Here is a 17,143-nt window from a genome sequence, read left to right as displayed (position 1 = left end):
AAAGTACAGCAAGATTTCAACCTCGCAGCCCGATCTCTACTTAAAAGAAAGCCTAGGCGTGCGAAACCGCCTACGGTGCTGACTTTCCGGCAATTACGGTACTGCAAACACAGCTTTCCACCCCACGCAGTTCAATCAATTCAACAAGATAAATTCAATAGATCGATAATCCCCCCCCCCACCTCCCGAATTCCAGCCCCATAAAATGGAGCCAAGGTCTGAAACCCCGCCCATGGGGAGGTGGGGACTGACCCCGCCCTGCCCTCTCCTCCTCCCTCCTTTCGACCAAAACATTGGCACGTGCTCCGTGGCTGCTTCGTCACGTGAGGCCGAAACCCCGGGGAAAAAAAATAAAAAGCACTACGGCCCGTTTAGCCAATAGCCGGGCAAGATCCCGGATGGCAACAAGCGCGGCGCCGACGGGCCAATCATCAAAAAGCAAGGGGGCGGGGATATGGAAGTTTCCGTGTCGCCTCCTTCCATAACAATAACATAACCCTGGGAGTCGTTCGGGCTGCGAGCTCTTGGCTGGGGTGAGCATGGCGGGAGGATCTCGCTGCCGTGGGCGAAGCGAAGGGGAACTCGGGGGTAGAGGACGCTTTCGGCGGAGGAAGGGGCTGCCTTGGCAGAAAGAGGCGGTCGGTATGGTGGAGACTCCGCCTGTCGCTTGGGCGGCCAAGGGAGCCTTTTGTGTTCTCCATTGCAATACGTTTGGGAAGTGGGGGAGGAATCCTTGAGTTGATGGCTGCCTTTCCATCTCTTTCCCGCTGCCCCGCGATCCGTCCTGCCCCACCTATCGCAGCAAAGACAAGTTGCACGGTGTTTTTTGTTTTGTTTTGTTTGCAAGGCGAAAGTGGCCAGGCAAATCCAATTCGTAGCACGGCCCTTCCCCCCCCGCCCCGAATGAATTGTGTCCTTCGACACGTCGTCCCCGCTATTAGAATCGAACAAATAAATAAAAGCACTCATTGTGAGGATCAAGTGGCCCTCTTGGCACAGCCCAGTCCTGTGATGGCTACTTCGGCAGCGGATCAGGAACGTGGTTAGGAACCCAGATTTAACAGATGAACAGAGTTGGAAGGGACCATGGAGGTCGTCTAGTCCAACCCCCTACTCAAGTAGGAGACCCTACCATTTCTGATAGATGGCAGTCCAATCCCTTCTTGAAAGCTTCCAGTGATGAAGCTCCCACAACTTCTGAAGGCAACTTCGTTCTATTGGATGATTGTTTTCACTGTCAGAAAATTTATCCTTATTTCTAGGTTGAATCTCTCCTTGATCAGTTTCCATCCATTGTTCCTTGTCTGGCCTTCAGGTGCTTTGGAAAAAGTGTGACCCCTTCCTCTCTGTGGCAGCCCCTCAAATATTGGAAGACTGCTGTCATGTCTTCCCTGGCCCTTCTCTTCACTAGACTAGCCATGCCCAGTTCTTGCAGGCATTAATTGTATGTTTTAACCTCCAGTCCTCTGATCATCCTGGTTGCTCTTCTCTTCAGTCTTTCTAGAGTCTCAGTATCTTTTTTATAGTGTGGTGAAAAACTGGATGCAGTATTCTAGGTGTGGTCTTACTTAAGGCTTTATAGAGTGGTATTAGTACCTCAGATGATCTTGATTGTATCCCTCTGTTAATGCAATTTAGGATTGCATTGGCTTTTTTGGTTGCCCAAATCTTGCCTACCCAAATGCAACACTGCTGAAATATTCTTACATCGCTGTCCTTTCTTTTTCTTTCTTCCTTTTCCTTTGAAAGGTATTTTCTTAAACCCACTTCCTTGTTGCTGCTCCTCCACGGTCAGTTTTTGGAGGTTTGCCCTTTGCTTTCCAGTTCCTGTAAGGTGATCGGTATCTTGATCTCCTTTATCTTGAAGGTGGCAACTGGGGTCATCTACAACAGGGGTGTCAAACTGGCGGCCTGTGGCCTGGATGCGTCACACACAGGCCACACTCACCCCAGCTCCATGACGGGGAAAACTGTCACGAAACATCATGTGACAGCAACGTGATGTGGCATGTTTGACACCCATGATTTGCAATGAAAGTTTTATTCCATAACAATATTATTTCCCCATACTTTAAACCACCTGCTCACAATACAATAATGGTAATTTCCCACTTAATCCAGCCTCAGTTCATTAATCCTTACCTTGTGTTCGCAAGAGCATGTGCTGGAAAATGTGATGCATCCCCAGCATTCTGAGGTTGCCACCCCGTTGACTTGCAGTTGAAAGTTCAACAGCACCATAAGCGAAAGGAGATGGGTTCTGTCAAGATCAGCTGATTACTATTAACATTTTCAGCTTCCTTGTCTCTTGTACTTATTTCCTTGCAAGAAGTTCTGAAACTCACCTATGCCTAAGAGCAAAATGGTTAATTAGCTTGATTGCTTGTTTTCTCAAGGAAACCATGCCTTTTCTGGGCCAGGACTGGCGATCTCCAGGATGGAGATGGATTAAAACAGAAGATGGTTGGAAGCGAAGTGACCCTTGCAACTCAGAATTTGAGGATGAAGGCAATCCGCTTAATGATATCAACCATGCTATGTAAGTTTTGTGGGTAACATCGTAGACAAATGAAGATGGGGTTCTTCATAAGCTGGATCCTAGAATAATTGTATAGCATAAAACTGCTGTACATACATATATATATTAAATGCTACACTATCCATTTTATTTAGTCCACAGGGGAAGCTACCTTGAGCCAATGGTTCCATCCAGATGTGGATGGTTCCTTATGTCTTTCAGCATTGCAGCTGCATACAGGTAGTCCTCAACTTACAACAGTAATAGAGAACAACTTTTCTGTTAAATGAGCCATTTGTTAAATGAATTTTGCCCAACTTTATGACCTTTCTTGCATCAGTTATTAAGTGAATCACTGCAGTTGATAACTTAGTAACCTGGTTAAGTGAATCTTGCTTCCCCATTGACTTTGCCAGAAGGTTGCAAAAGGTGATCACATGATCTTGAGACACAGCAATGGTCAAAAATATGAACAAGTTGCTAAACGTGAATTTTGATCGTGTGAACATGGGGGTGCTGGAAAGGTGGTAACCGTGATAAGCCACTTTTTTCAGTGCTGTTGTAACTGATCACTCAATGAATTGTTGTAAGTTGAGGACTACCTGTAATTTGCTCTTCTGGAATTTAATTTGTGTGTATGTGATTTCAATGGGTGGATGTATAAAATGGGTTTCCAGTAATGAAACCCACATCTAATGTGGGAATAAATGCCGTTTTGTTGGAGGAAAGGACTTTGTTTTTTTCCCCACAAGACATCCAGGCCTGAGTATAATTGCAAGCAAGCCATGGGGGTGGTGGGGGGAGGAGATGCCTCACTCCTGGAACCATACTGCACTGCACTGCATCTCTGTAAAAAGGTTTAGGAAAACGGACCACTTTCAACCTGCCTGGAGTCTTTATTGAGGCAATCTGATTGCCAATAATGCAGAGACAGCACAGTTGCCGAGCAGAAGCAGCTTCTACTTCTGCTGAGTAGGATTTGGGTGTTCCTTGCTGAGGGCACATTGAAGTTCTTTGCTCAGATACCTGACACAGTGATATTTTCCTTGGATATAGTACCTGAATTAACCCACCAAACATTGCTGTTGCTGCTGTGTTACCTTCACCTTCCATTCTTGGGTTACTACAGCCTGCCTAAATGACAGGCCTGTGTGTGTAGTGTATTTTTTATGTAATGTCATGATCCTCTACTAATATACCCAGGAAAATAGGCTTTATAGACTTTTCTCAAGGCCAGGCGGGAGGAAAAGACGGCTGCTAGTACAAACCCTGATATTTGTTAAGCCCAGAAAGATGGATGCAAATAAAGGCGATAATGAGTTTTGAATGATATTGGTAAACTCAGGCTGTTGGTTTCTGGGTTTTACATTTAAGAAAAATCCACCCTTCTTGGGATAAAACACAGGTGTCAAAGTCATGGCATCATGTGACGTAGCGGGACTTTTTCCAGCATGTGACGCCTCTGGCCCACAGGCTGCAAGTTTGACAGCCCTGGGATAAAACATTTGCAGGTTTCAATAGAATGTTTTACAGCTAACAACCATTAATTGCAAAAGATCTTATCGCTGCTTTGAAACACACAGCTGAAAATCTTACATAATTGGGGTGTAAACCAACTGTGATCATGTAAATGTTAACCACTAATACCTTCCTGCTGTTTCTAAACATTTAAATCAATTATGAGAGTAATTGCACAAGCCGTGTACCCTTCATGGTGAGACACCCATTTTGGGTAAGATAAGGCGAGCTGAAAGCTGCTTGTATTTGTTTAAAATATCATGGTGTTCATCTGTAATGTAACAACCTAATTATCTGATGCACTGTTGCCATGGGGATTTCAGTACTTAAAATACAAGGTGGGCTGTTGGACCCATGTTGCTAAAACTAGGTTTGAGGGGGGGGAGGGGGAAATGAAATTGCAGACTTGGGGAGGAATGGTATTTTCACCACAAAGATATTCAAGAAATAGCAGCTTGAAGACACAAGCTCTAATTTTCCAATACAAATTGCAAAAAAAGCAATGAGAGTACTTTTGCAAGAAAGAAGAGTCAGTGATTTTATATCAGAGGGGCCTCTGTGGCTCAGGCTGCTAATGCTGTCTGTTATTAACAGCAGCAGCCTGCAATTACTGCAGGTTCTAGTCCCACCAGGCCCAAGGTTGACTCAGCCTTCCATCCTTTATAACAGGGGTGTCCAAACTTGGTCCCTTTAAGACTTGTGGACTTCAACTCCCAGAGTCCCTCAGCCAGCAAAGCAAAGGGACCAAGTTTGGACACCCCTGCTTTATAAGGTAGGTAAAATGAGGACCCAGATTGTTGGGGGCAATAAGTTGACTTTGTATATAAATATACAAATAGAATGAAGACTATTGCTAACATAGTGTAAGCCGCCTTGAGTCTTCGGAGAAGGGCGGGATATAAATGTAAATAAATAAATAAATAAATAAATATTTCTTCATACAAGGACAGAAGTCATTGGATGTAGTCATCAACCTTTTCTAATGGAACAAGAAGGTATTTTTTTACATGGGACTGTTTTTCTGTCTTGTTTAATTATGCCAGCTTTTCCCAATGAGCATTCTCTGTATTGGAGGATGCTGGCCTTTCCAGAATTGCTACTGGTTAGAGTTGCAGTCTATCAGAAGGATCCTGGTTGGGGAAGGCTGAATTGAAAATCACTGATAGTAACAGGAAGGCAATGGTGAACTTAGATGAAAGATAAAAACCAGAGGGCTACACTGCAAAAATACAAATGACTGCTAGATGATGGCAAAGCAATACTAGGGAAAATTTCTTTTGCTGCCATCTAGCAATCATCTAGATATTTGTAACCCTATCAAAGAATCTGGAGATCGGTATAGTACAGGGGTGTCAAACTGGATTTCTTTGAGGGCTGGATCAGAATTGTAGTTCTCTGCAGGCCGGTGGGGTGGGGGTGGGGGCAAGGAGATGGGGAGCGATGGAACAGATGCCTCCTGCAGCACTCTGCCAGCCAAAATGGGGCATGGGCTGCACCTCATTTTTACCCTCCATGGCTTCCGTGCAGCCCGTTTCCGGCTTCCCTGGCCTCCAGCAGCACTTTGCCAGCCAATAACCGACCACATGGCCTGTTTTCGGCCTCCCTGTCCTCCAGCATCACTCTGCCAGTCAAAAACGGACTGCATGGAGGCCTTGGGAGGCCTCCGCATGGTGCGTTTCTGGCCGGCAGAGTGATGCAGCAGGCCTGGGAGGTTGAAAACAGGCCACGAGGAGGGGCGCACATGGCCCATTTTGGCCAACAGAGGCACCACAGGCAGGTTCTTTGATAGTTCTAGATTGGCGCCGCAGGCCGGGTTTAAGCACCCTTGGTATAGTATGAAAGTCTCAAAGTTTATAATTCAACTTACTATTTTACTTGAACAAATTAAGAAATCTTGGTTCCTTGGATAAGTAATTTATGATTTAATATCTGTCTTGTTTTAAAACACAAGTTCAAACAATATAGGAAACTGGTTCCTGCTTGGATTGCTTAACAGCTTTTAAGTATAGGCAAAATAATGTTAATTTCTCAACATATTACGCTAAAAATGCTGCTTCAAATATGACCTGAAGCAGATTTAAAGCATTCTGTTTAGCCTGATACGCTCCAGATGTTTACAAGGTAGGGCGCCTCTTAACTCTCCAAATCCTATATTTTGGGAGAAACTCCATGCCTATTATATCAAAAATTTGTCTTTGTTCTTCACAGCTGGATCACATAGTTTGCCTATGAGTAATAGTCACAACACTAGCCATTTGTAGTTGATGAATTCCAGCTAATTGCAGCAAATGTTTTGAGTCTTCCTAAACTATTTATTCTGAGCTGCATTGGGCTATTTCATTTCATGAGTTCACCCTATTTCATGAGTTCAACATAGTTTGCTTGTGTATTAACTTTGTTCCTACTGCAGCATGTCTCTAAATTTGCTTTCACCTGGGAATAAACCTAACAAGGTTATACTTTTAATAGCTGTGTTTTAAACAAAAGTGCTCAGATATATAAGAATATGATTGTACACCTGCTTCCTTTAAGCCAGGGGTGTCAAACTCGCAGCGTCATGTTGCTGCCATGTGATATTTTGTGATGTTTTTCCCATTCATGGAGCTGGGGTGGGAATGGCCTGCATATGACGCATCTGGCCCACGGGCCATCAGTTTGACACCCCTGCTTTAAGTGTTAAGGAGCAGTAAATGTCTATGGAGATTCTCAAGTCATCCAGGTCAAGGTTGCTTTTTTTTTTAGGAGTAGATTTTTCACCCTGAAATCAAGTTGCTGATAAGTGCTTATGCATCTTTGATTAATAACTATTTTAACTAGAGGTTAAATAAGTTGTGCACAGTATAGCAAATAAAAATTTTCTAAAGTAATGGTTCTACAGCTATTGCAGCATAATTATTGTCTTTTTAGTATTTGGGGCCTAAAAAAACCCACAATAACAGAAAGTTGGTATTCAATCCATTAGCACTTTTATGGTATATATTTGGTTGGGTTTTGTGATTTCTTGTTATTGGTTATGCGTAATTTTAAACCCAAATCTTTTATTTCAGTCTTATGGCAAATAAAATGAGCATAGCCTCTTAACAGGGCCTCTTAACAAGGCCATAGGAATAGGAAGTCCAGAATCCTGCGCAAAAATGGTATAAAGCAAAAACAGAGCAAGCAGTAATTAAGTTCTGTACTTTGGTAGGGTATTCATTTAGATTTAACCAATCCTGATGCCGTTTAGCTTTTGAAGGATCATTCAAGAATTATATACTGCTTTCACTTGTTGCAAGTTTATGCGCATTTACTCCATAGCAAAAATTTCCAGGAGCACAGGTTTATCCTCCACTGGCTCACTCAACACTAAGGGGATGCTAAGGATCAGGAACCCAGCCTAAAAGCCTCAAAGTGCTAATTTTTTTACCATTCCTTTCTCCCCACATCTGAATTTCTCACTTTGTGGATTCACGCAACGTGCTTGAAACTGTGAGGTGATTGGTTTATGCTTTATGTGTTGTCTAAACCGAGCATATTGCAGTTGGTTCAAGGAAGGTGGACAAAGCAAGGCGGGGACCAGATGTCAAGTGAGCATGACTTTTCTGACCCTAAACTCATCAACTGTCCCAGCACCCCTCCTTCCAATTCTTCAATCCTTCCTGCTGGGAGGAAAAGGCAGAGTCATTTTCAAGAGGCCCACAGTTTTGTAGATGAGAAGGAAAGCAAGAAATACAGCACCAGAGTTCAGTGCCTCATTAGTCCAATTAATGGTATAATAATGGAGTTGTCTGATAAGTGGAGATAGCACTAGCACCTTGACTTATATACTGCTTCATTCTCTAAGCGGTTTACAGAGTCAGCATATTGCCCCCCAACTATATCTCTGTCCTCATTTTACCGACCTCGGAAGGATGGAAGTGAGAATTGAACTGGTGGCAGTCGGCAGAATTAGCCTGCAGTACTGCATTCTAACCACTGCGCCATCATGGCTCTTATGACTTCAAACTCTCAAGAACCAGTGTGCTAGAATTCCAGTTCTGTAGTGCCCAGCAAGCATGACTGCTGACAAAGAGTAACAGGTACTTTGTTCAAGCAGCTTTTGGAGGGCCATGACCTTCCTGCCCCTCCAAATTTCTTTCTTTATGGGCATGCAGCAAGACATAGATTGGGATAGAATGGGGTATTCCTGATGTTTTCTCTTATTTCATTTAAATCGAGTACTTTGATTCTTTGGTAGTAGAGAAACCTCTTTCATAACTGAATTATTCTTTCTTCTGGCTAATACGTTCTGCTGTTTTCTATGGTATTTTGGCAAATTTTTCTTTGTGTAAATGGAAGTGAATTTAAAGTCCCAGCTGAGTGCAAGTTAGCAATGTCAGGTTTCATTTCTTTCTTTGAAATAAATCCAAGGTCTTTGCCCTTGTGCTTCATAGCGCTTGGGCTGAATCTATTTTCCTATTGAGATATTTTTCATTAAAATTTGCTATTGGAAGAATCTACTTCTGATTTAGATTTAGATTTATATAGAGCAAATAATTGCTATGCCACAGATGGCTGGCTGTAATTGTATTTTAAAAAACAAATCCAAAGAATTTTTTTTTCTCTTCAAAAACTTGGCTGCATTGCAATGTTGAATTTGTGATGCACTCTTTGCTTTAATAAGTTACTGTTTTATCCCTAGAGAAGTGGGTAGAAGTTTTTTTCCTGCATCCTCTATTCTTTTTCTCTTTGATGCTTACTGTGTTCACTTTATACTGTATGAGTTTCTTAAATTTAAATTGACAGCGATAAATACTTTTCATTTGATACTGAGCTCAGTGAATGGAGAAATTTCCTGTAGATAATTTTCCCATCCGAGAATAAAAATAGTCAAGTAACACCTTTCTTTTTCACGTTGTTGCATTGTTCGTGTTTATAGTTCCAGTATTTGGGAAGTGAGCAAAGCAAACCATATTGGATTGGGTTCTGGAAAAATAAAGTTTGCTGTAATCTTTTTACCAACCTACTTTTTAAAAATTTTCTTTAGGAAAATTGAAAGTGTAATTATAGAACTCACATAGTTCGATCACTTGCTACTTTTTACATTAAACTCATATTTAAAGGAAGTTTAAAAGCATCTCGAACAGCACAAAAATACTGGATTTAAAACAAGAATAAAATATTGTATGACCCTTGGGTATAATTTTTATTGGAATGGTCTTTTTTTCTGTGGTGCCCGAGCTATAGTTAATTAACATAACAACTTTGCCTGTAAGGAATTACGTGAATTACTACTTTATACCAATAAACCTTGCTAATTGGAGCATGTGGATATACCAATAATATTTCATATATCCATATGCTCCAATTAGCAAGATTTTCCTGTCTAAACATTGCCATGTGGCATCTTTTGAGTCAAGGTGGAAGAACAGAATCTGAGCCGTGTCTCCACACATCTATACCTGGAGGCCAGGAATGTTTTTGTAAATAGAAGAGAACTCTTTTCTTCTTCAGAGGCATCACTGTGTTTGCGAGTGTCTTCATCCAAGTTCTTCATCACCCTGGTGCTTGTTTAAATATTGCTTAAACACAGCCTGCTTGGCTCTTTCCTATGTCAAACACATTTCATGCATTGCCTCTGTGGTTTGCTTTCAGCCTCTTGAACAGCGATGAAGAAATATGCAGCACCGAGTGTGAATTTGCAAGCAAGAAGAGGAAAAAGGATCACTTTAGGAACACTGCAAAATCTCAGTGTAAGCAAGAATTGCTTTTCAGTTTTTAATGCCTTTTACAATTTGACAATAACTTTTGTGCCTCAGCAGAGCTGTTATAAGTATGCCCACAAAATACTTGTGTACTTGAGAAGCACAGACTAGGTAAGGGTTCCTCTGTATGTGTGTATGTGGATAAAAAGCTGTATATGGCTAGGATTTGCACCAAAGTGTTTCTTGTTTGTTAAAAAAGAAAGGGATTTATCTGACTCACACAGTTGCCCTTCAAGGCTATTACACTCTCTACAGCAGGGGTGTCAAACTCACGTCGTCACGGCAGCATCACGTGACATATTGGGACTTTTCCCCCCTTCGTTAAACCGGGCGTGGGTGTGGCCACCGCGGGATGCATCTGGCCGGCAGGTCAGGCGTTTGACAGCCCTGCTTTACAGGGTAAGCATTAAAACAACATTCCAATGCTCTTTTATTAAACTTTTATTAAAACAACTGCACATGTATATATGTAAATTTATGTTTTAAGAACTTTCCCTTTCGGAAGTTCCTAATAGGATTGGTCCTGCGGTGAAAAGGATTCAGGAGAAGCACCTCAGACCAAATGCCAACATAACCCTCCCATCTTTTATTAAAATAGGCTGATTCTTTCAGGCTACCCACTCTCCTGGGGTCTGAAAAGAAAGTGCTATGCTCCTAAGAGTTTAACATGGTAATGTTAATGGGAAAAAAATCAGGCCTGAATAACTGTGAGGGCCTCTGCTTGTGCTCTGGCTGAAGTATTTTGAAGCACCCATAGCACTGGTTGAAAGCTTAAAATTTTCTGAGAATCAAAAGTGAAGTGGCTAAATACCAAACTGTGACATTGAAAGTATGTTTCCCAGTCAAATTCACCTCTAGATGATCTCAGGGCATTGGCATTTTTACAATGAAACGTTTATTTGCAACCGTAGGTCTTAGCAAAATTCATATAAAATTATCCAGATCAGTCCAGGAAGTCATTTACTGACTTCAAGTTAGAATATAAAGCTGAAATTTTGGTTGGACTGATTCCACTTTTAAAAATTAAGTCTGAATTGGCCCAGAGAAGGCAGTCCTTTCCCTTTTTTAAAGGTGGCTGCAAAAGCTTTTAAATTGTTCAGAATCTCACTTCAGTATAACATGATGATTAACTAGAGGGAAGAGAAGTGAGAAGAACTGGTATGTTAATTACATTTCTGTTGTGATTAGTGAGAGGCAGTTTTTGCTGGTGATTTTGTTGAATCACATTCTTTCTCAAAATCTACAACAATCTGGTTGTTGTTTTTTTAAAGTAAAAAGCTAATGAGGGCATTCAACTAAACAGAAAGAGAAATAGTTCAGCTTAACACCTCCTCCTTCCAGTTTGATATGACGTGCATTTAGTCAATATTATTTCATCCCCTAAGCCAAAACTGTAAATATTGTCCTCTTTGTTCCATTCCTCCCCACAAACTCTTAGATTTGGTAGCCCGTGAAGTAACTGGAAGCTTGTAATATCGGTGAGGACACCATTTAAACACTGAAATTTTTTTTTGGTCCAAAGAGACTGTTCAATCCCTTTCTCTAGATTTGAATGAGGGCAGTCTGTTGAAGAGCTGTCCTGTACATGTGTCTAATCATCTTTATTGAATAATTCTTGAATAATCTAATTGACAGGACAGCAAATGCACGATCAGATATATGGATTCAAGGGAGTCATTAACAGAACAGCCTTAACTCAAAACTTAGTGCGACATTCCTTGATTGATCAATATTAAATCTTAACTGATATTTACATTAGTACCACATTTTGACCAACACCAGAAGCCTGCTTGAAATAACTACTGTCCTGCTAGCTAATGCTTTGGTGGGAGTCACTTTAAATTCAGCCAGGAAATTCTTTGAGTGCCATAGAAAAGAAATGTGGGCAAGGGTGCATGTTATCAATCCAAAGTTATTCAACGAGTTTGTGCTTGGTTCTGTTTTCAGGTTTTTATCGTGAAAACTGGATCTATGTTCATAAAGAAAGTACCCGTGAAGTAAGTGTTCTGAACAGTGACCGTTTCCAAAAGGCCCTGGTATTCCCTCATTTAAGGAATCTACTCTTGCAATTGCAGAAAGGGATATACTGTATGTTAACTCTTTTTCAGGATAGGAACAGTTTATCAAAACATGTTAATTGATTTATTCATATAACCTGTAAAAAAAAAAGATCTAATGAGACTTGAGGAGCCTCAGTTATCAATCATTTTTTATTATTTCAGTGGTGAAATCTTCCCCAGTTTGCCACTGGTTTGCTGCCTGCGCATGTGCGGTGCGCACCAAACACATGCTGCATGCGCGTCCATGCACAGTGCATGCCAAATGCATGCTGCAAGTGTGCATGCGTAGTACGCGCCAAACGCACACTGCGCATGGAAAAAGGTTTGGGAAGGTAAATAGAACAGCGAGGTGGGGGGAACAGCTGTGCTGCGCAATTTAGAGTCACTAGAAAGCAGGATTTCCTGCTTTCTAGCAATTTTAAATTGCGCGGCACAGCTGATGTTGGAAATCATTCGGACCAAACGGTAGGGTTTTTTTACTACCAGTTCGCCGTACCAGTAGCTTTTATCACTACTGGTTCGCCCAAACCAGTGCGAACCAGTAGGATTTCATCATTGCTATCTTTGTTATCTTAATTAGTCTAAAGTACAATATTACATGTGTGCCTTCCCTCTTGAGAGAGTGTTGTGCCTCGTCCTCCCGTCTCCTCCCGGGCCTGCTATCAGATTCGGAGTCTGATAATGAAGATGAACGGCCTGTCATGCCTCCAGCCCCCAGCCCTGGCCCCATGGCTGGACAGGATGTCAGGAATGAACAAACAAACCTCACTCCTACAGCGTGTGAGCAGGGAGCCAGCCACGTGCTGGAATTACCTGCAGCTGATTCAGCGGAAGAGAATTCACTGTGGGAGGATCCCCGCTTCTGGAGATCTGAGAGGCGATGTCAGCAGAAGGAAGGGAGGGGCAGGCCTGGATAAGTGCTGAGTCATGGAGCCATACCCCACAGCCTATATAAAGGACCAGCTTGAGTCAAGCAAAGTCTCATTTAGTTTGCTGAAGTCACAACTTGGATTCCTGCCTGCCCTGAGAAATCTGAAAGGAATTTGGCAAAGCTGCAGAGGCTTCGTGGCCACGCTTGATACGGACTTCCTAGACCTGGTCGTCGGAGGGGGAGTGCGACACGACAGAGATAAAAGAAAGCATTCTAGGCATTGAAGATTTGCTACAGATGAATGTAGAACCAGAATGAGCCCTGTTAGGTTTATGTCGAAACTTCCTCTTGCCTTCCCTCCTTTTGGTGAAGATGTTGAGAAATTAGGCAGCTTGGAAACTGGAGCATCATCTGCTGCGTGAATCACACACACAAGTGTAACTTGTGTACTTCATATTCCTGCTTCATCTTCTCTTTTTAGTACAGGTCCTTCTGCATATCTAACATCTGTTTTCTTTCTTTCTTTTTGGTTTCAAGAGGCATGGCTATTGCACTTTGGGAGAAGCATTCAACCGTTTGGATTTTTCAAGTGCAATTCAGGACATCCGGAGGTTCAATTACGTAGTTAAAGTAAGATATTTCTGGCCTGTGTAGTTTCATGATTGAATTAATTCTTATAGTTAATGAACATGCCTTATGCTGTTGACCTTGAGGTGGTTCAGAACAAGTTTTAACTAGCTATCCGCATATTGATTAGTGTAATATAGTCAGATGGCCTGGCTCTAAATCTTGCATTGATTTCACTACCTACCTACTTGCTTCCCAACTCAATTGATGATGATATTATCGGAGTAGTTACAAAGAAACTTCTTTACTCCCAGAAGTTTCTCACACCTAGAGAACCCCTTGGCCAACAGCATTAATCAGCACATTGTCTAACATTACTGCTTTGCGCGTTAGCCGAGCCATAGAGTTGGATTCATTCAATATATTTACTTGATTAAACATGCTTAGGATTATTTTGACATTCACTTAAGTATCTTTAAATTAAATACTCAGGCATATTGAGCATCCGAGCATGCCTCCTTTCCGGGTGACTTTTGTTGATTTTCTTAATCCTCCTATTGAAATCAGCGGGAAGTGCTGTGGTTGGAATGTGCTTAAAATGGCTCAGGCATAGCAATAATATTTGCATCTCCTTCGTAGATGTTTGATGAAGTAGAGCAAAAACATTTTCTAGACTTCAAAAATATTTTCAAGAGAACGGCTTTGCAGGAGTTCATTTTTTCCCCCATCTGCTATGCAGGAACTCAAAAACTATCTTTTAATTCGGCATTTTACGTGACAAAACTATTGCTCAGGAAGTGCCTTTGGTTTGAAGTTGACAGGATTAAAATTGGAGGAGAATTGTGTGTCACTCTTAAAGTAACTCCTGATGTTAAAAGCGGCTGGAGGTACAAGTGACTTGCGCTCCTGCTGTGACCCTCAAAAGGGAATTTGCGCACATGCAGAGAAGAGCAAGCTCCAGATTCAAAGGCCGGTTGCTTTTGACGGCATCAGAAGAGTTGTTCACTTGCACTCCGCTTGATTAGCCCTGCTGTAGCTTCTTATGATTAATATGTGCCATTTGACTTTACCTACTGTTTAAGGGTGGCTGTTTTCTTTTAGCTTCTGCAGTTAATAGCCAAATCCCAGTTGACATCCTTAAGTGGTGCTGCTCAAAAGAACTACTTCAACATTTTGGATAAAATTGTTCAAAAAGGTAAAGCTGCGTCATATTCTCAGAATTTCAGGTTTGTTCACTCACCGCAAAAAGATTGCCTTCCGGGGCCTATGAGGATTTGGTGTGGGGCCAACTCCCCACGGCCATTTTGCCACAGAACAACTCACTGCAGGACAAGAGTTATACTAATGTCAAAGAAATGGTGGAATAGAATCATTTTTAAAAAGGATGCAAAAGGAGGGGCAGAATGTCCCACATTTCAGAAATGAAATGTGAATAGCAAAAATTAAAGTATTTTTTTATTTATTTTAAATAATTAAATAGAATTGTTAAATTGTCCTGCAGCAAGTTAGCTGTGGCAAGTTGTCCACCGTCGAGCTGGCTGTGGTGAGTTGGCCATGGTGAGTTGGCCACAACGTGTTGGTTGTGGCAAGTTGTCCCATTCCGTGCCTACCAGTAGAATTATTTATTTTATTCGGAAGATTCACTCTGATTCATACTAGCTAAGGATTACATAGCTGGATCAAATTACCTGTTCATTTGAAGCAGGTTATGGGGCAGGTTCTGTTTTAGCTAAGAGAATGAAAAGTCTGTACACTATATTTAAAAGCGGCTTTACTCATCCACTTGTTTTCTTTCAATTCCCATTCCAAGTTTTGGAAGACCAGTATAACCCACGCCTGATAAAAGATCTTCTTCAGGACCTGAGTTCCACCCTCTGCATGTTAATCAGGAGTGTAGGGAAATCGGTGCTGGTAGGAAACATCAATATTTGGATTTGCCGATTGGAAACTATCCTTCTGTGGCAGCAGCAACTCAGTAATCTTCAGATGACCAAGGTACACCCTGCTTTTACGCCTTTGTTATATAAATCTGGAAGAATCATTTGGAAATGCTGGGAGACAAAGTGGGGCATCTTTTCTGTGAGAATCTCATTAAGGATTAACTCCCTTCATGTTGCTCTTTAGGACAAGAAAGCATGAAATAAAAAAAAATCTTAATCTAAAATAGATGATCTGTGAAGAATCAGAAATGGCAATCTAGCTAAAACATGAATAGGCATATTTTAGCATTGGATTTTTGTTTTAAACAAACCCTATTTTTTCTAATAACTTAATAATATTTTGAGCAATATATAATTAATTCTAAATTTATATATATAAAATATAGTTTTATGTAGTTAATTATAATTAATTCTAATTTTCACAATTATTGGAACATTTAGTTTTGCCTTTAGAATATCTTGCTTATTTATTAAACTTTGCTTTTGAGATAAATGTTTGAATTTCTAAATCCTGTTTACACTTGGTGTTTAAATTAACAGACAACTGTAATGATTTTGATTTTCAGCACATCAACAATGGACGTACACTTAGTGATCTTCCTTTACATATGCTGAACAACATCTTACATAGATTTTCAGATGGATGGGATATCATTACTTTAGGACAAGTGACTCCAACATTATATATGCTCAGTGAAGATAGGCAATTATGGAAAAAACTGTGTCAATACCATTTTGCTGAAAAACAAGTAAGAAAAAGTTTTGTTGTGCATATACTTTTGTTTAGTGAGATTTTCAAATTTCGCTTCTATATAAAGAATCAGGGAAAAATGGAGAAAGAAAAAGGAAACCAACTTGCTTGCAGTTCCAGAAGGAAGTACGAACAACCATTATCAGTACTCTTTTGCTCTCTTATGTACATAGTAAACATAGTGGGTCAGAAAGAAATCTCTGGTTTCAGCAGAATTTACTTTCATTTAAGTATAAATTCAGTGGTAAAAAACATGTACTCACTCTGGCTGGGGAATGCTGGGGGTTGAAGTTCACACATCTTAAAATTACCAGGTTTGAAAAACACTGCTCTAAATCCACGTTTTGCTTAGCTGTAATAAGAATCTATAATAATAGAAAACAGTTGCCTAGCATTGCTTGCCATGCCATAACCTAACAATTGCTTGATGGATAGGGACCAAAAAAACCTTAGTGAGTCAGTAACCCCCTAACTTATTTCACAAATTATTTTCTAAAACATTTCTTCTGATGTGTACAAGTTCTGTTCCCTTATTGTTATCTGACTTGACTGCTGGATGAAACATGATTGCCTTCAAATGTCACTTTTTATGTTCAGTTTTGTAGGCATCTTATTTTGTCAGAAAAAGGTCATATTGACTGGAAGCTGATGTATTTTGCACTTCAGAAATGTTATCCCATAAAGGAACAATATGGAGACACCTTGCAATTTTGTCGTCACTGCAGTATTCTATTTTGGAAGGTAAGAACTATGTAATATTTTGGAGTAAAGATAAATTATTAGCTGTGTGTTAATATCTACTTCACAGCCTCCTGGAGTGATCATTGTTCCAGTATATAAATAGCTTTCCAAATAAGATATGTGATTGAAGAGTTCAGCTTTGTGCTATGAGAAATAACGATATGCCTGCAGAAATCACTTTACGAATGTACAGCATATATTTCATTAAGAATATACCAAAGTCAGAGTTGCAAGCAGCTTTGATGTTGCTAGATAGACCAGCAAAAAGAGTTTTTACTTTTCGTTTTTCCTTTCAGACACCTCCTTGCTCTCAGACACTAGTGGGTATGCAAAAGCTGGCTTTGCAAACAGGTCCATTAAATAAATGCGACCCTTTAGCAAATAATTTGTGTTTGGAAGCTGAGGCATCCAGAACAAGTGGGATGAGTTTTATCCCTGTGGCCTTGTGTAGTTT

At 40.8% G+C, this 17,143-nt stretch overlaps 1 protein-coding gene across 3 annotated transcripts in view; it reads left to right on the top strand.

Annotated features, from left to right (window-relative positions):
• The first annotated feature begins 446 nt into the window (after window positions 1-446).
• FBXO25 (F-box protein 25) overlaps window positions 447-17,143 on the top strand; it is a 32,534-nt gene continuing 15,837 nt past the window's right edge. For 2 of the 3 annotated variants that reach the window (XM_058177592.1, XM_058177600.1), the window contains exons 1-9: window positions 447-533; window positions 2,397-2,539; window positions 9,650-9,747; window positions 11,707-11,756; window positions 13,228-13,320; window positions 14,359-14,452; window positions 15,068-15,252; window positions 15,764-15,946; window positions 16,546-16,689. In XM_058177592.1, coding sequence (XP_058033575.1) covers window positions 2,403-2,539; window positions 9,650-9,747; window positions 11,707-11,756; window positions 13,228-13,320; window positions 14,359-14,452; window positions 15,068-15,252; window positions 15,764-15,946; window positions 16,546-16,689 — 984 coding nt within the window. In that variant the 5' untranslated portion in view covers window positions 447-533; window positions 2,397-2,402. Of the gene's footprint in view, window positions 534-2,396; window positions 2,540-9,649; window positions 9,748-11,706; window positions 11,757-13,227; window positions 13,321-14,358; window positions 14,453-15,067; window positions 15,253-15,763; window positions 15,947-16,545; window positions 16,690-17,143 lie in introns of those variants that run through there. The other variant, XM_058177607.1, reaches the window with a different exon arrangement.

Source organism: Ahaetulla prasina, chromosome 1, assembly GCF_028640845.1.
Source record: "Ahaetulla prasina isolate Xishuangbanna chromosome 1, ASM2864084v1, whole genome shotgun sequence".
Lineage (NCBI taxonomy): Eukaryota > Metazoa > Chordata > Lepidosauria > Squamata > Colubridae > Ahaetulla > Ahaetulla prasina.
Note: the sequence above shows the minus strand (reverse complement) of the source record. Positions and strands in the feature narration are given on the sequence as shown.